The sequence below is a fragment of the Cebus imitator genome, unplaced genomic scaffold (genome assembly GCF_001604975.1).
Source record: "Cebus imitator isolate Cc_AM_T3 unplaced genomic scaffold, Cebus_imitator-1.0 Scaffold35, whole genome shotgun sequence".
Classification (NCBI taxonomy): domain Eukaryota; kingdom Metazoa; phylum Chordata; class Mammalia; order Primates; family Cebidae; genus Cebus; species Cebus imitator.
Window position 1 is genome coordinate 4,582,189 of NW_016107350.1, and position 20,414 is coordinate 4,602,602.

Consider the following 20,414-nt stretch of genomic DNA (forward strand, 5'->3'; position numbering starts at 1 on the left):
GGCAATTCTCCTGCCTCAGCCTCCGGAGTAGCTGGGACTACAGGCGTGCACCACCATGCCCAACCTATTTTTGTATTTTTTAGTAGAAACGGGGTTTCACCGTGATGACCAGGATTGTCTTAATCTCTTGACCTCGTGATCCACCCGCCTGGGCCTCCCAAAGTGCTGGGATTATAGGCGTGAGCCACCGTGCCCGGCCTACTGTGCAGCTTTTACAGTTGTTTTATATGGCAGAGTTAGATATACCGCTGTATCATATTCAGATTTGAAAGATCATTCCACTTAAATTTGAATAGAAACATTATGGAAGATAATTAGATATATTTTATGTCAACTTGATATTTTATGTGGCTAAATTGAAAGGATGAACTCTAAACTAAAGCTGAAATTATTAAATTAACCATAAAATGAGCAATGTTATTATTTTATTTTCATTTAGCCTTCATAAAAACACAGTATTTTTATTACATCATGATATTTAGTATATAAAGACAATTGATAATTAATTATATGTATTATATTAAATAGGTACATACATCTGTAGATCTCTTTCTGACAAAGTAACAGGTATAAATAATAGTATTGCATTCTTCTGAATTTATATTTAAATATTTTGAAATTATATGGCATTGTCTGTTTAGAAACCTACTAGATATGGCATTTCCATATTATGGTTTGTTTTTAATCTATGTGGTTGTATACTATAACAACTTTATACATTAATTCCTTTTTCTTTACATAATATGTTGTTTAGGTAGGTATGTTTATGGTAATAAGCATATATTTCTTTGAAATTATTTGATTCTTATAGTTAGGCATTACAAATCAATTCCTACATCTTCAAAGAATGTTTAAAAAGGGGACTGATTTTCAATTAAAATTTCAAATAGTCTTTCTTCAAGCTTTTTTATGTTATCTATAATTAAGAGTGACAGAAAAAAAAAAAGTGTTCCACTATGGTAATACTTGGAAAAAAAAATTCTATGGATTAATCAGCTTTCCTGTAGTGCATGTTGACACATAGTAACAGAATGTATTTGGGGAAGCAATTTTAAAGATATTTCAGAGATCAGTAAACATTCTGATAGAGGAAAATTGCCCTTTTAATGTGTGACATTCAAATGGCAGTAGAATTTACATTTACATTTACTTTATGTTTTAAAAAACATTACACGTAGAGCCAATCACAATGCTTAATAATCAGTATTCAATATAAGTCTCTTAAATGCAGGAAAATCCCAGAATACTTGTGTGAGCGTGTGTGTATGCGTGTTTTAATTTAAAATTAGCATTTTCAGCACAAACTGTATTTGCATAAACATTTAACGTGGAGATTATAAAAACTCTCTGATTAATTTTATCAAGAAAGACAAACTCTGTAAGTCAGATATCATAGTTTATGACCACTCACATGGCAATAAATTTTACCTGAGAAGCATCTCACTTACTCATTTAAATAAAATAAAATAGTAAATAGTTCTAACAAACGTAATGATAAAATTTTGTACAGCTTTTGTAGGATAGGGCCTTGGGATAATCATAGGGAATGACTTATTCAAGTGACTGACAAAATTACTGAAGTAAAGAGACAAGATCTTTTTAAAAGCAACTAGAATCAATGCTGTCCTGGAGAAAAAAAAAAATGTATATTAAAAGTGACAAGCTTCAAAGAGACAAATGCCCTTTTATTATCTTCATCATGTCTTCCTTCCCTAAATGTACTTTACATAATCATTAGTATTTTATGATGCAGCCTAAGAAATTATGTGAAAGGATCACCTACGGCATATGAACTTACGGTTCATCCACACACAAGTCTATTACACAGTGAGATCTGTATTCCTAGGCTGTGTAACATTATGTAATCCTAAAACAAGGATAAATTATTCTAGTACTACTTGAAGAATTTAAAAGGGAAAAGAAGCTTCTAGAGTGAGCTAGAATATAACTTAGAAATTATTCACATATTTGAAATACAAAAAAAAGATTTTATTAATATACCGTAAACAATGTGGTACCTAAGTTGAAAAATGCACATTGCCCTACCTCATATCTCAGAGAGACTAAGCCTCACACACTGAAAAGCTGAGTAAAAGTGGCATTTTGAAGACAATTATATATTTTTGTAGTAATATTATATTCCACTGTTTTATACTTTTGGTCAGATTCTCATCATCATAAATTCCTAGCATTTGTTGTATCTCTTCTTAATTTTTCTCATTCTGAAGAACAGCTCAAGTACTAGTTGTTCTCATTTTGATTTTATTTATCTTTTTATGTATTTATTTATTTTGGTGATACTCCTAGAGGGCAGTGGCAGATTCTCAGCTCACTGCAACCTCTGCCTTCCAGGTTCAAGTGATTCTCCTGCTTTAACCTCCTGAGTAGCTTGGACGACAGGCCCATGCCGCCATGCCTGGCTAATTTTTTGTAGACATGGAGTTTCACCATGTTGTCCAGATTGGTCTAGAAATTCGATGCTCAGGCAATACTCCCGCCTTAGCCTCCCAAAGTTCTAGGATTATAGGTGTCAGTCACTGCGCCCAGCCTGATATTATTTTTTGTAGTTAAAAAATATTGTATATATTAAAAAATATATACAATAAAATTTAGCCTTTAAACAATTCTACTGTGTACATTTAAGTAACACCACATATATTCATATTGTTGTGCAACCAACAATACCATTCATCTACAGAACTCTTTTTCGTCTTGCAAAAGTAAAACTTTGTACCCATTAAACACTACTTTTCCATTTTTCCTCTCTTGAATCAACTTTCTGTCTCTACGAATTTTACTCTTTTAGGTACTTTATAAAAGTAGAGTCATGCAATATTTGTCTTTCTGTGCTTAGCTTACTTCAGTAAACATAATGTTTCAAGATTCAGCAAGACTATATCATATATCAAATTTTAACTTCTTTCATAATGATAATTAATATTTTATTTTATGTGTATACTGTATTTTATCAATTCCTATGTTGCTGGATGTTGCTGGATTCTACCTTTTGGCTATCATAAATAATGTGGCTGTGAATATGGGTGTACAAATATCTCTTTAAGATATCACTTTCAATGCTTTTGAGTACATGTTCAGAAGTAGAATTGCTGGATCATATGATAAATTTAGGTTTGATTTTTTTTAGAAGCCTCCATGCTATTTTCCATAATGACGGTACCATTTGACTGCTCCACCAACAGGGAAAAAGGGTTCTAATTTCGCCACATCTTCTCCAACCTAGTCATTGTCTTCCTTTTTTATGTATTTTTATTTTATTTGGAGAGATGTCTATTCCAGTTTTTTGCCCATTTAAAAGATTGGATTGTGTGTGTGTGTTTGTGGTATTGACATCTAGTAGTCTGCGTTTATTTATGTCTTTAATATCTTTCCACAATATTTTGTCATTGTCAGTGCACATTGTTTTATTCCTAAATATTTTATCATTTTTATGCTATTATAAGTGGAATTGCTTTATTTTCTTTTGAAATTATTCATTATCTTGTAACTTTGCTGAATTACTTCATTAGTTCTAAAAATGTGTATGTGTTTGTATTTGGAGGAGAGTGGGTATTTGTGTAATCCCTAAGGCTTTCTGAGTATAAGATCCTGTCATCTGTGAATAGAAATAATTGTATTACTTCCTTCTCAATTTTGATGCTTTTAATTTCTTTTTCTTGCCTTCTAACTCTGGCTAGGATTTCCAGTATTATGTTAAATAAAAGTTCAAAAGTTGACATCCTGTTTTGTTCCTGATCTTATGGTAAATGCCTTTAGTCTTTCATTATTTTAATGATGTTTGTCATGGGATTTTAACATACAGCTTTTATTATGTTGAGGAAGTTTTTTTTTATTATTATTTATAGTTCTATTTTGTTGGGTTTTTAAAATCATAATATGTTATTGAATTTTGTCAATTGCTTTTTCTGTAGAATTGATATGACCTTGTGATTTTTCTTTTGTTTATTCTGTTAATGGAAATGAAAATTAATTAGTTTTCATATGTTGAACTCAACTTGCATTCCAGGGAAAAAAAATCTTAACTGCTCATGGTATACATTCCTTTGATATTATGCCCAATTCAGTTTACTTAAGTATTTTGTTAATAATTTTTGCATTCATATTCATAAGGAATATTGCTTTTCAATTCAATTGAAATTCAATTTCAATTGGTTCAATTTTGATTGAAGTTCAATTTTAATTCAACTTCAATTGGTTTTCTATTCTTTTGGTGTCTTTGTCTGCCTTTGGCTTCAGGGAATGCTGGCCTTATCAAATAAATTAGGTAATTTTCCTTCTTTTTTTATTTTTTGGAGGATTTTGAGAATTGGCCTTAATTCTTCTTTAAATGGCTGGTAGAATTAAACCAGGAAAGCCATCTATTGCAGGGCTTTTCTTTCTTGGGAAGTTTTTGATTGTTTATTGACTCTCCTTACTAGTAGTATGTCTATTCAGAATTTCCATTTCTTCCTAATTTTGTCATGGTAAGTCATATTTATAAGAATATATTCATTATCTATAGATTATCTAATTGGTTGGTATTTAATTGGTTACAGGACTTCCTTATAAAATCCTTTTATTTCTGTAAAATCAGGGTAGTGTTTCTGCTTTCTTCCCTATTGTAATTAATTGAGACTCCTCTTTGTCTTTCTTAGTCAATCAACTTTGTTGATCTTTTCCTAGAGAGAACAGATCTTGGAACTGGCTTGTCACCTCCTGCTGACCAAAATCTCCTTGCCCTGGGAAGGGAGTGGAGCAAGAGCAAGTCTAAACACCACAGATGCTTAATGTCTGAATTCACATTTTTCTTAGTGGGGATTTTCTTGGTTTCTGTACACATTTGAATGTTTACAAGAGCTTTTATAAGTTTATTTCACCTAGTTTTAAGTCACTTTTGATATTTCCATGAAGCTTTTGTTCCCTCATGGAAACATCAAAAGGCAACTTAAAACTTATAGAAAGCTCTGGGAAATATTCAAATGTGTACAGGCTTGGAACTTTGTAATCTGCCATTTTCCTAATGTGAGTCATATCTTTATGTTTTAGGAATTTAAATCATAAGTGGTAACAATACATTTAATTTTTTCCAGATTAGAAAAGGCTTCTACCTTAAAAATAATAATACAAGACATTAAAAATACTACATATCCTATAGTACATATTAGTCTAATAGATGTTTCATTCTAGGAAAAATTTTCGCCCCATGCACTTTCTATTTTTTCCATGAAAGTATCTAATAATTGCCAAGCATGAACAGGCCTTCATGAAAATGACTTTGCGTATTTTCAAGAAAAAGGATAGGAAAATAAATTCAAGTGTATAAATTATTGTTAATTTACTGTTAAAATAATTAGCTAGTTAATTATGAAAGATAATTTACTTTAGATGAGTGAGGAGAGACAACCCTTAGTGACCTGAAACATTGACTTTAGCATTTTAGAGAACAGCTGTCTCAGTAGATTTAAGTTAGCTCAAGAAATTAACTGGTACCAGCTGAAAAACTCTAGAGGCTTATTTTTTCTAACAAAATAACCTCTACACTTAAGGAGCTCCCCTGTTGCATGGCTGAAATAGATGTTCCAGTGCTCAGTGGAAAACATGGTCACCCTGAAAACATGGAGAACATTATGGGAATTGGATTCCTTTCTATTAAGGCTCTGTATGTTTTTAGCTACCCTTTACTGCTATGTAAATCAAATTAAATATCCTTACATACCTGATGACTATTAAAATAATAACTGAGGGTGTTCTTTTCTCACTTGTGTACATGAAGGCCAAAATATATACTGTGAGTGTACCAGATCAGCATAATAAATATGAATATCTTTATATTCATAAAAGCAGAACATCATGTAAAGCAGCAAAATATCTGTTTTACTTAGTAAATACTTAAAAAATAATTCTTGCATTTTGAAAATATATGTTAAATGACTTAAATTTTTAGAAAAAAGACACATAATCCATATATAACAGGCATTGTTTACCTCAATTATTTCATGATGTCAACACGTTCATGATCCATGTCTTTAACATTATATAATCTTAAGACATGTATGAAAATGTTGTATCTATTATATATCTTCGTGTGTGTATATATATTTATGTATATGTATTTATATACCTCAGTTTATATTATATGAATATATTTATATATAATTATATACATATGTAAATTTATATTACTTACATATATTTATATACATAAATGTATATACAAATAGATCTGTAATAGATACATAAATATATATATTTATGTATATAAATATATATTTGTATACATACAGATAAATGCATACATATATATGTAAATATATATATTACATAGATACACAATATATACAGTATATGCTTATATTAATATATGTATGCATTAATATATTTATGCTTTTATATGTATATACATACATATATCTATTATATGTCTATTATATATCTGTGTGTATTTATATATATACATATAGCTAATATATATTCTAGATTTATGTATATCATATGTATTTATATAAACACATATAAATACATATGTATATATTATTCATATATTATATATAATATATATTACTATATATTGTATACTATATAATATATATTAGTATATATTGTATACTATATAATATATTCTCTATATATAATATAGTATAATATAGATTATATATAATAATTATATATAGTATAATAATTGTATATATAATTATATATAATAATAATTATATATAATATATTATATATATTATATAATATTATATATCATATAATTATATATTATATAATATATATTATATTATATATATTATATTATATATATTATATTATATATATTATATTATATATATTATATAATAATTTTATATATAATACTATATATGATTATTATATATAGTATATATTATATATACTATGTTATGTAAGTATTATATATACTATATATTATATACCAATATATATTATATAAAAATATATATTATTTCACATACATGTACGTATTTATATGTATATACATGCATATATTTATATACATACACACATATATAGAAATTATATCTAAAATTATATTGGAAAATTTAAAGTTATTATCTTTTGTTGCAGAATACTAACTATGCTATTACTACAATCACAGAGCAATAAATATTATCAATTAAGTCATATAATTTTTAAATAAAATCCTTTTGATGAAAAAACAAATTACCTTTTTTCTATTTTGTTTTTTTCCAAGTTTTCATTAATAGTCACATATTAGTGTATAGTTATAAATAACTCTTTATTTTAAATACAAATTTGACATTTTATTTGCAAATTTTAGTAACTCTGTGATGTTGGATAACCAAATTCTAAAGGTTATATTACCATAACTATTTCTATTTTCTTATATAGCTAGAGTTTACTAGAAATAACACATCTCTTCATTATGAGATGTTATTTGCTACAGCCAACTTGAGTAATTTTTACTAAACATAATTATTTATCAGTTGTAAGTTTCATAGAGAAACAATTTTAGAGAAGTGAGGTAAGAATTTAATATTGATGTCAAATTGATATTTGAAAAATATAATTATCAAGTTTTTTTCTTGTTTTTTATTTGTTTTCAATAGAGCTTATGTCAGCAAATGGGGGTGTTATAAGAAGTTTAATCTTCATATTTGGTTCATTAAGTTTCCTATGTCCTTATTTTATTGTAAACTTTAAACAATTGATTCTTCTTTTATTGGCCTACATTTTAAATTTTCCAAATACTTCTATATTACTTTTCTTAAAAAAAGACATAAGATAGTAGATGCCCAGTATAAAGTCGGAGATGACCATCAATTGAACATTTGAGCAGAAACTCAGGATATGGCAGATGTGAATATTCATTTGGGAGATATAAATTTATATGTCGAAGGTGAAACCACAGGGACAAATGTTCCTTTCTAGAGTGTGTGTATAAGGAATAGAAATGAGGTACTATGTTATGGACAATACTATCTTTTAAGAAAAAAGTATAAAATAAGTCTGTAATGGAACTGACATGTTGGAAAAGTGGTGATACAACCAGGGAAGGGCTGTGTTCTACAGCTCCAGGAAGAGCCTTTTTATAACTGTAGCTTACGGAAATTCTGCATGTGCATGGGGAGATATGTAAACTAAAATTCATTTGAATGTTTCTAAATTAGAAAAACATACAGTTGGATAACTTGTAGCATATTATTAAATACTGTATTGTAGTTAATGAGCTAGAACTATATGCATCATCTTAGATATATCTTAAAATTATGATTTTGTGTAAAAAATACATAAGAATGATAAATATAAACTTAAATCTAAATAACTATACTACCTAAATATGTATTTGTGGAAATATATTACGTTAATATTTTTAAGATATGTAGGGGGATGATAATGGTTCTGGGAAGATGAGCAGAGAATTTGATTGTAGCAAACGGCCCACTTAGACGTATCACCTGTGCCTTCAATAATATATTACATTATAAAATGAGGCTGAATCAAATACAACAAAACATTAAGATTTGATGGCATACATGTGTGTTTCATTACATTTTTTATTTGGCTTTTTTTTCTGTTAGAAATATATCAAAGTGTAAAGTCATAGGAAGAGAAATAATCAGCAATAACAGTATAATGAATCAGGTTTTGTTTGATTATTTTGGTTTTTAATTTCTCTCAACATAAATCACAGTACCCCAGGATAACAAGGACAAAAGAAGAATCCATTTGAATTAGCAAATCACTGGCAACTACTGAAAGGTGTGTGTAGTTTATCTATGGCTGTGTTGCAAAGCATTCCAATTTGGCAGATTAAAACAACTGGCATTTATCATTTCACAATTTCTGTAGGTCAGGAATCTAGCTGTGGTTTAGATGAGTGCCTTTGGATCATGCTGATGAGATTGCAGTGTAGAAGTCAGCAGGGGCTGAGGTCTTGCCCAGAGGCTTACGTTGTTGGAGGTGGAGCTGGTTTCTGATTCCGGCTTACTCGGCTTTGGGCCAGCATCAGTCATTTGCCCTATGGGCTACTTCACAGGACTGCAACAAAACGTGACAGACAGCTTGGTGCTGAGTGAGTAATGCAAGAGGGAATGAAAAAGTGTTCCCGTGAAAAAAGCCACAGTCTTTTTGTAATCTAGCCTTGTAAGAGACATCTGATTACTTTTGCTGAACCTACTTTATCATAAGTGAACTACTATATCTAGCCAACATTCAAGAGGAAATAACTCAAGGACATAAACAGCAGAAGGCATGGATAAAATGGTCATCTTGCAGGCTATCTACTAAAAGTTGACTCATAATTTACAAATTATAATTCTCAACTCAATGGAGAGTGCATAAAATATTAATCTGAATGTACTCTATTTTGTTTAATGGGACATAGTGAATGGGGAAGTTACTATTCTTCCAATTGTTAAAATGTGTCAAGAATTATCATGTTTTTTTCTCTAAACATCATCTTTCTGTACCAGAAATCTGTTTTCTATTTTAAGAATCAGCAAAGAATGATGGTTTCCAGGTTCATCCATGTCCCAACAAAAGATACGAACTCATCGTTTTTGAGGGCTGCATAATACCTAATTGATAAAGAGCCATTTATAAAAAGCCATTTATAAATATTTATATATGCAAATAAAGATATGTAAATGTTTATATACAAAAAAAAAAAAAAAATCAGCCGAAATGTTTTCTGGGCCATGAGTCAAAGATTTGAGTGGCTGTTATCAGGGACTAGGGAAGGAGAATGAGGAGTTGATAATCAACAAATACAAAATTGTTGTTATGCAAAGTGAATAAGCCCTATAGTTCTGCTGAAACACATTGTATCTGTGAGTAGCAATGCTGTGTTGTGTAGAAATTTGCTTATATGAGAGATCTCATGTTAAGTGTTCTTACCACAATAAGAATAAAAAATGATATTTTCAATATTCACTACATTAGACTTTTTTTCAGTATTATACCACTAATGACAAATGATTGGCTCACTAAAATTATTTTGATAGAGGTTGTGCATTCATTAGGTGTATAGTCTAACTATATTCTTATATAGTATTGAGTCACTATTAATTTAATCTTGGTAGAAATTATTTTATCAAATTACATTTTAATTCCTGGGCTTCTGTCATTTATAATGTTTTGAATTTTCTATAATAAATTGCTTTAATAAGATTTTTAAAACTTGTCAATAAAACAGTTATTTAAAACATGTTTTATTATGCTTCTTAATATATATTTTGTAAGCACCATAGAGACAGTTTCATTTGACATTTAATATCAGGGAAAACTTTGGAAAAATGATATTTGTACATATTAGACAATGAGAATATAGTATTAACAATGCTTTAACATTGTTGGTACGGTGTCAAAATTAATGCTAATTCACAAATGCTGTTTTATTTTCTATAGCCATCTGCTTTCTCATACTTCAACTCTATAATTGAGTTTTAAAAATGTTAATAACTATGTTATTTATAATGTTATTATGAAGCCACCTCAAATCCTTTTCAGAAGCTGATAGGGAATTTATGGTAAAGTAATATAAACATACATTCGCTTTCTCTGGCATGACTGTATATCTCAATATACTTATTGTGATAAAAATAACTGTATTAACAAACAGGCTACGACATTTTCTCTCATTTTTCTGTTGAATTCCACATTTCCACACTTTTCATTTTCACACTTTTATATTTGAACTTCACATGCTACAATGGGGGAGGTATACATTGGGATTACACTAATACTTGACTAATTCAGCTTTGGTTCAATATAAGAATGAAAACTTGACCTCTTCTCTAATTGTCTGTACTTTAAGGGTTTAGAGCTAATATTTCATACTCAAATATATACATTCTTTTCATGAAAAGTATTTTACACACCTTTTAAAGTTTACATAAATCTAGTATTTCCTTACTAAATAGTAAACTTCTAAAATCTTAAAAAAAATCCATTCGATGCATTATCTAACATAATGTTCATTTGAATATGTGCTGTAAATATTTATTGTCTTTTTCTTGTAAGATTATTTTATGAACATTGTTATTTAAATATATTTAATATGAAATGTCTTCCAGAACACTATCAGCTCTATGTTCCTGAGTCAGCTCAAGTTGGTTCAGCTGTTGGGAAAATCAAGGCAAATGATGCAGACACTGGCTCAAATGCTGACATGACATACTCCATCATCAATGGTGATGGTATGGGGGTATTCTCCATCTCCACTGACAAAGAGACAAGAGAAGGAATCCTTTCTTTAAAGAAGGTAAAAAGAATGTACATTTTGTGATTCGGGCAACTCATTTACATTTTTCTAAATGGAAATTTGTCAGAGATATGAATAATCCATGCTGTCAGGCCATGGATTTTGATAAAATATTGTCACGTTGCAATATAATTACATTTTAACTATTGTTTTGTCTGACTGCTTAGATCTTTTCATCAGAAAATATATTTTTGCTAAGATGGGAAGGTCTGATGTAACTACACCAACAGTGTGTCCCTCTATCTTTGTTTTGTTTCTGCTCTATTCTTCCTGAAATGTCCCAATGTTAACAGTCAAGAATTAAATAAAAGTAATTTCAATGAAGTGCAAAGAATCAAAATATCATCATAATAAATCTATAGTAATTCTGTTAGAGCCACAGGCTGAGATATTTCATTCTAATGTGCTATTGTAGGTCTTGAAGTGAGTTTGTTTATCTATCTGTCTGGCATCTATCCATCCATCCATCTATCTAATCTATCAATCTGTCTATCCATCTAATTACCTACTTGTATACATGAACTTTTCTATTTGGATTGTATGAAATCTCATTAATTCTTCTTCTAGTAATTACAATTTTGTGTTGATTTAAAATTGAATGTTAACTTGTCTGTTGAATAATACCAGAGGGAAGTTCTAAGAATAATTTGGTTTTAAATGCTTAAAGAACAATAATCACCACTTATATATTAAAATATCAATGTCTTCACCTAAAATATTTTCCCATTGTAATTTTTTTTCTTAGATTGTCAAACCTAGGTTAAGGTAATAATGAAAATAGACAATTTGTGTATCTTTATTTAACAAACATATGTATTTTGAATCCCTTCAATATGTCAATTGCTATGTTCCATATGAGCTATGCAAAGAATAAAAGGGATAAGTCTGGAGCAAAGGCAGACTTAACCCCTACATGCACACAGCTTCTAATCTATGGACGTGGACAGACATTAATCAAATATCACATACATTCCTAGATCAATAATATCTTTCCTATGAAGAAGAATTATATAGTGCTACAGGGGAAATATCTAGAATATTTAATCCTTTCTGGCATTCAGCAATATCTAAATAGAGAATTGAAAGAAGCCTAGGAGTGGGTTGAGTATAGAATGTAAGGATGGCTACGCAGGAAGACAGAAAATGTACTAAGTGCCTGAGATGAGTGACACATGGCACATTTAAGGGATCAAAATAGTATGACTGAATCCAGAGTAGAGAGAATAAGGAATGTAGTCAGTGGGTACAAGAGCACACAAGGCCTTGTTAAAATTTGCCATATGGAAAGCCATTAAAGAGATGTAAGAAGAAGTGACTACATCTAATTTGATGTCAAGATTTCTGATTGTTGAATTAAGCAACAGATGCCAAGGCTGTGTATTAACTCATCACTGCATTCCCAACATCTAGTATCTTTTCTAACACAGAGCTGGCATTCAATATATATTAGAATAATTAATGGATGAGGAAATGTTTACAAAGGTGAGAAGAGGATTGCCTGGTTTTCATTTTACAGGTGGCAACTTTACTTAAAAGAATTCAGGTAAACTGGATTAATTCTTTCTATCAAGATTAATCCTGAAAACTAGGGAACACTTCTTTTAGAAAACAAGCAGAAAAACAAAGAAAATATAGTCTTGGAGGAAATCTTTAAATAATAGGAGAGAATGTTGGCACTGAATATTCCCAAGGGATGCTGTTCAGGAGGTAGCTAGTCATCAAAAAAGTGAACCGTTCTAGAGATTTAAAACAATTTTGGATTATGAACTTTAATTGGATTTGGCTAAAGGAGGCACAGGATTGACTGGGGGTTTTCATTAGCAGGTTTCAGTTTACCATTGTCACCAGTATCATCAAAATAATAGTAGCAGCAACAGGAGTGGTAAGGAAGGACAAGTTTGGCTTGTGCCAGTTTTCAAGAAGAATACTTTCAGCTTTTGCCCATTCAGTATGATATTGACTCTGGGTTTGTCATATTTGACTTCTATTATTTTGAGGTATGTTCCTTCCATACCTAGTTTATTGAGAGTTTTTAACATGAAGGAATTTTGAAATTTATCAAAAGCCTTTTCTGCGTCTATTGAGATAATCATGTGTTTTTTTGTCTCTGGTTCTGTTTATGTGATGAATCACATTTATTGATTTGCATATGTTGAACAAAACTTGCATCCAAGGGATAAAGCCTACTTGATCATGGTGGATAAGCTTTTGATATGCTGCTGGATTTGGTTTCCCAGTATTTTGTTGAGGATTTTTGCATGGATATTTATCAAGGATATTGGCATGAAGTGTTTGTTGTTGTTGTTGTTGTTGTTATTGTTGTTGTTGTTGTTATTGTTGTTGTTGTTGTGGTGGTGGTGTCTCTGCCAGATTTTGGTATCAGAATGATGCTTGTCTTATAGAATGAGTTAGGGAGGAGTACCTTTCTTTAATTTTTTTTTTTTAAATCCTTTCAGTAGGAATGGTACCAGCTGTCCTTTTAGCTCTAGGAGAATTCAGTTGTGAATCTTTCTGGTCCAGAGCTTTTATGGTTGCTAGGCTATTTATTACTACCTGAATTTCAGAACTCATTGATGTATTCAGGGATTCAATTTCTTTCTGATTCAGTCTTGGGAGGGTGTATATATCTATGAATTCATCCACTTCCTTTAGATTTTCTAGTTTATGTGCATAGAGGTGTTTATAATATTCTCTGATAGTTGTTTGTATTTCTGTGGCATCAGTGGCAATATCCCCATCATTTTTGAGTGTGCTTACTTGAATCTTCTCCCTTTTCTTCCTTATTAGTTAAGCTAACAGTCTATTTTATTAATTTTTTTCAAAAAAAAAAAAACACCTCTTGGATTTGTTGATTTTTGAGGGGTTTTTTTGGTGCCTCTATCTCCTTCAGTTCAGCTCTGAGCTTGGTTATTTCTTATATTCTGCTAGCGTTGTGGTTTGTTTGCTCTTGGTTCTCTAATTATTTTACTTTTGATGTTGGGTTGTTAACTTGAGATCTTTCTAGGTTTTTGATATGGGCATTTGATGCTATAAGTTTCCCTTGTAACACTGCTTTAGCTGCATCCCAGAGATTCTGGTACATTGCATCCTTGTTCTCATTAATTTAAAATAACTCTTTGATTTATGACTTAATTTCATTATTAATCAAAAACCATTCAGAAACAGGTTGTTGAAATTCTATGTTGTTGTGTGATATTGAGTGAATTTTCCAATCTTGAGTTCACATTTGATTGCATTGTGGTCTGTGAGACTGTTATAATTTCAGTTCCTTTGCATTTTCTGAGGAGTGCTTTACTTCTGATTATTTGATCAACTTTAGAGTAAGTGCCATGTGGCAATGAGGAGAATGTATATTCTGTTGGTTTGGGTTGGAGATTTCTGTAGATATCTATCAAGTCTTCTATAGCCAGAGCTGAGCTCAGGTCCTAAATGTCTGTATTAATTTTCTGTCTTGATGATCTGTCTCATATCATCAGTGAGATTTTAAAGTCTCCCACTATTATTGTGTGGGAGTCAAAGTCTCTCTGATGGTCTCTAAAAACTTGTTCTATGAATCTGGGTGCTCCTGTATTGGGTCCATATATATTCAGGGAAGCTACTTCTTGTTGAATTGAACCCTTTATCATTATGTAATGCTCTTTTTTGTCTTTTTTGATCTTTGTTGGTTTAAAGTCTGTTTTGTCAGAAACTACGTTTGTCACCTTTACTTTTTTCTGTTTTCAATTTGCTTGGTAATTTTTCTTCATCCCTTATGGGCCTATGAGTGTCTTTGCACATGAGATGGGTCTTTTGAAAACGGCATACCAATGGGTCTTCACTGTTTATCCAGCTTGCCACTCTATGTATTTTTTTGAGGAATTTAGCCTGTTTACATTTAAAGTTGGTATTGTTATAAGTGGATTTGATCCAGTCATCATGATGCTAACTGGCTCTTTTGCACAGTTGTTTATATGGTTGTTTCATACTGTCACTGGTCTGTGTACTTCAGTGTGTTTTTTTAGGCTGATAACAATTTTTTTCCTTTCATATTTAGCAATTCCTTCAGGAGTTCTTATAAGGCAGGTCTTGTGGTAATGAATTCCCTCTGTGTTTATTTGTCTGAAAAGATCTTATTTCTCCTTCACTTATGAAGCTTCTGGCCAGGGCAGTCAGGCAAAAGAAAAAAATAAAGGATATTTAGATAGGAAGAGAGGAAATCAAATTTTCTTTGTTTGTAGGTGACATAACCCTGTATCTGGAAAACTTCTTCATCTCAGCCTAAAAGCTTCTTAAGCTGATAAGCAACTTCAGCAAAGTCTCAGGATACAACATCAATATGAGAAAATCACTAGCATTCCTATACACCAACAACAGTCAAGACTAAAACAAATCACAAATGAACTCTCATTCATAGTTACCACAAAAAGAATAAAATACCTAGCAATACAGCTAGCAAGAGAAGTGAAGGACCTATTCAAGGAGATCTAAAAACCACTGCTCAAAGAAATCAGAGATGACACAAATAAATGAAAAAAATTCCATACTCATGGATAGGTAGAATCAATATCATGAAAATGGCCATACTGCCCAAAGCAATCTATAGATTCACTGCTATTTCCATGAAACTACCATTAGCATTCTTCACACAATTAGAAAAAATAAAATTTATATGGAAGCAAAAAGGAGTCTGAATAGCCAAGGCAATCCTAAACAAAAAGCACAAAGCTGGAGGCATTATGCTATCTGACTTCTAACTATACTACAGTGGAACTGTAACCAAAACAACATGGTACTGGCACACACACACACACACACACACACACAAAAAGACACAGACCAATGGAAAACAACATACCCCAGACATAAGACCACATGCCTACCACCATCTAATCTTTAACAAACCTGATAAAAATAAGCAATGAAGATAAATGCCCTATTTAATAAATGGCACTGTGAGAACTGGCTAGCCATATGCAGAAAACTGAAACTGACTCCCTTCCTTATACTATATACAAAAATCAACTCAAGATGGATGAAAGACTTAAATGTAAAACCCAAAACTATAAAAACTCTAGAAGAAAACCTAGGAAATATCTTTCAGAACATAGACACAGGCAAAGATATCATGACAAAGAAGTCTAAAGCAATTGCAACAAAAGCAAAAATTGACAAACAGGATCTATTAGGTTGGTACAGAATTAATTGTGGGTTTTGACATTGCTTTTAGTGGCAAAATCACAATTACTTTTGCACCAATCTAATAATTATACTAAATACCTTGTGCACAGCAAAGGAAACTATCAACAGGTTAAACAGACAACCTACAGAATGGGACAAAATTTTTGTAATCTATGCATCTGACAAAGCTCTAATATCTAGCATCTATAAGGATCTTAAATATATTTTCAAGACAAAACCAAACAACCTCATTAAAAAGTGGGCAAAAGACATGAACAGACAGACACTTCTCAAAAGACGACAGCTATGCAGCCAACAAACATATGAAAAAAGCTCAACATCACTGATCATTAAAGAAATACAAATCTAAACCATAATGTGATACCATCTCACATCAGTCAGAATGGCTTTTATTAAAAAGAAAATGAGCAGCAAACTGATAGCTTTCCCAGCTGGAATTTCTGCCTGTGCTGAATCCACAGGGGGCATTTCACCCATATTTTGTCTTCTGCCTCTTGCTCAATGTAGAATCATGTTGTTAAAAAAAAAAAATTCAAAAAACGACAGATGCTAATGACGTTGTGGAGAAAAAGGAATGCTTTTACCCTGTTGGTGGGACTGTAAATTAGTTCAACCATTCTGGAAGACGATGTGGCAATTCCTCAAAGACCTAGAAGCAGAAATATCATTTGATCCAACTATCTCATGACTGGGTTTATACCCAAAGGAATATAATTCATTCTATTAAAAAGACACATGCATGTCTATTGCAGCACTATTCACAATAGTTAACGACATGGAATTAACCGAAATGTCCATCAATGATAGACTAGATAAAGATAATGTGGTGCATATTCACCATGCAATACTATGCCACAATAAAAAGGAAGGAAATTGTGTCCTTTATAGGAACATAGAGCTGAAGGCCATTATTTAGGCAAACTAACGCAGGAACAGAAAACCAAATACCATGTGTTTTGACTTAAAAGTGCGAGCTAAATGATGAGAATACATGGACAGATGAGGGAAATAACACACTGGGGCCTGTAGGAGTCAAGGATGGGAGAAGGGAGAGGATCAGGAAGAATAGCTAACAGATGCCGGGCTTAATACCTGGGTGATGGGATAATCTGTGTAGCAAACCACCTTGGCACAAGTTTACTTATTTAACAAACGTGCATATCCGGCGCATGTGCCCATGAACTTAAAATAAAAGTTGGAAATACAAAATAAAATAAAAATGCCTTTAAGAAGAAAAAAATAGCAGCAGCAACTAATATTTGTTAGAGTATTGCCCCTGTATCAAGACAGATTTTAAGCATATTTGCAATGTCTTTATTGAGTTAATATACCCATGATTGTCCTTTTAATTCTTATTGTGACATTTTGAGAGAGTGTTATTATCCCTACTTTGTAGCTCAAGAAACTGAATCACAAAGAGATAAAAGTAATGCCCAAGTAGAAAACTGAACTTGTGTGTCTGTCTTCAGAGTCTGAACACTTGTTCATGTTATGTATTCAGATGGAAGATATATGATTATTCTTTGCTACAATGGAAAGAGGAACTAATTATAATGTGGTGGAGAGAGAATAGGAAGCAAAAATATGGGAGGAAAAAATAGAAACACACTGTCCTCTTGGGGAAGGTTAATACCCATGTGGTGGATCAAGGTTATAAAGCAAATAAACAAGAACATAATAAAATAAATGTTTTAAGGTGGGAGACAAGAGTGTTTCTATACACAGGGATAAAAAGCTCAATAGAGACAACACATCAAGGATACTGAAGAGAGGATAATTTTAAAAGATGCATTGTGGATATAGATGGGCTTCAACAGAATCTGAATGACAGGTGCAAGGAAACAACCTAGGGATAGTATGTCTCCTCTGAGATGACCATAGGAAAGGAGGTAGAAGCAAATGACTGGGTAAGTTTGCAATGTGTAGTAAGGATGTGTGTGGGTGCATTGGTGGTGTTCTGTGTATTAATTCCTATTGTCTTTATAAAATAGAAAACAGTTTCATATTTGTGAAAAGTGAAAGTAGTTTGATTTTGAAAGTAGTTGATACTCATACTTCAGATTGTGGTTTGATTGCACATATAATCTGAAGTATGCATATCACTTGCAGAATTAAGAACAATAGCCTGCATCTAATTAGAGATCTGAAACACAAAGGTAAAATTACATATGTTTATGTGTGTGCACATATTTAATTAATTTAATATTAATAGTTCATTCTATTTGGTGCTTGTACACACAATGCATACTTTTGAGATCAGAATTGTTTCAATTCTGTAAATGGTAAGTGATGATGTACTAAAAATATTCCTGAAATTTAATGAGTTCAAATTGTATTTCACTTTTCTCCTCAATTTTTTTTTTTTTTTTTTGAGTTGGAGTCTCGCTCTATCACCCAGGCTGGAGTGCAGTAGTGCGGTCACAGCTCACTACCACCTTCCCCCCAGGTGCTCAAGTGATTCTCCCACTTCAGTATCCCTAGTAGCTGGGAACACATGTGAACACCAACATGCCTGACTATTTTTTCTCTCTTTTTTAAATTTTTAGTAGAGATGGGGTCTCGCCATGTTACCCATGCTGGTCTCTGATTCCTGAGCCCTAATGATCCACCAGCCTCAGCCTCCCAAAGTGCTGGGATTACAGGTGTGAGCCACTGCACCCAGCCTCCCCTGAACATATTTTTTAATGTAGTCTAGATTTCTTCTGAGGTATGTACATGTTGCATTCATGTAATTTTTTGATCCTTCTGATTAGGATTATCAGCCTCAGAGTTATTTCATTGCTGTATGTTTTAAAGTATAAATAATTGCAATTTGAGTAACTTATATACCTCAGTGGATTTTAACTTTCAAGAGATACTCATTCAGGCAGCAGAAAAAGGATAAAACAGTTCTTAAAAACCTATTCCTTATTTAATCTCTAAGGCAGTTCACTGTAGCCAGCTAGGCAGAACAGCTAATCTCCTCACAGATAAAAATCAGCACTGCTCTATAAATCTGCCAGCAGGACCGTCTGCACATTCCTGTCTATATCATTCCTTCAACAGAAAATTGCCAAGTTGAATTCACTGGTGCATGGTGTGGTACATTGTAAATACACTTTGATAACTTTCATTCGTTGTTTAATGAAGCCTGACTGGGTGGGAAGGGGAAAAAAAGATAAGGATGAATGCAAGTGGATGTACTCTTTTGTCTGACATAAACCTCTGTAGGTAGGGATGTGCTTCTCCTTAGCAGCCTTTCTCTAAGTCTCTTCTTATGTGGTTCCTATTTGCACACTTTACAGAAGCGGATCCAAATACTATGTTTTCTTTAAGTTTCTAGTTTTATTTGGCTTCCTGATTTTCAGCAAATGCTCTTTGTACTGTCAATTCCTCCTAGCTAATTCAACTGCATATACAATGCAAATTAATTTAAGCCAAAAAATTTTAAGCTTGTCCTTCAAGTCAGTAAAGGGTGCTGGAAGATATAACCATCACTGTAAAATGAGATATAAATCTTGCACTTGTCATTTAGGAGATCTATGACATTATCTCAACTCTTTGAAGCTTCATTTTTCTTATTTAAGCACTTTACAAAGTGATTACAGAAAACATAAAATGAGGTAAAAATTGTGCTGTAAACTGTGTTTGGCTAATAATTACTACTACTTCAATAATGACCACTAGCTAATACTACCTCAATAGCTTATTTTTCCTTGTCTTCTTTTCTTCCTATTTTTGTACCAGTTTTTAATTATACTTCCAGACCAATCCATGTGATTATTTTGCTGCCATCTTTATTTTATATTATTTTATTTAACTGGAAGCAAACTAAGAATGAAATACCTTGTGTACATTACAATACATACTGTCTTCTGTATGTACACAGACCGTGTAAAAAACTGGCTTTATGTTTCTTGGCAGTCAACTTCCCCTTCCTGCTTCCTCAGGAGAAAAAATTGTTTTAAGTTTATATTAAATATTGTATTTGTAGTACAACCTTTTCAGGTATATT

General features: G+C 31.6%; 1 protein-coding gene across 5 annotated transcripts in view; it reads left to right on the plus strand.

The window, feature by feature from the left end:
• The window catches only part of CDH18 (cadherin 18), a 1,130,917-nt gene that overhangs the window by 994,631 nt on the left and 115,872 nt on the right, over positions 1-20,414 (plus strand). For all 5 annotated transcript variants that reach the window (XM_017524647.2, XM_017524646.2, XM_017524648.2 and 2 more), the window contains one exon: positions 11,055-11,242. In XM_017524647.2, the coding sequence (XP_017380136.1) occupies positions 11,055-11,242 (188 nt within the window). The remainder of the gene's footprint in view (positions 1-11,054; positions 11,243-20,414) is intronic.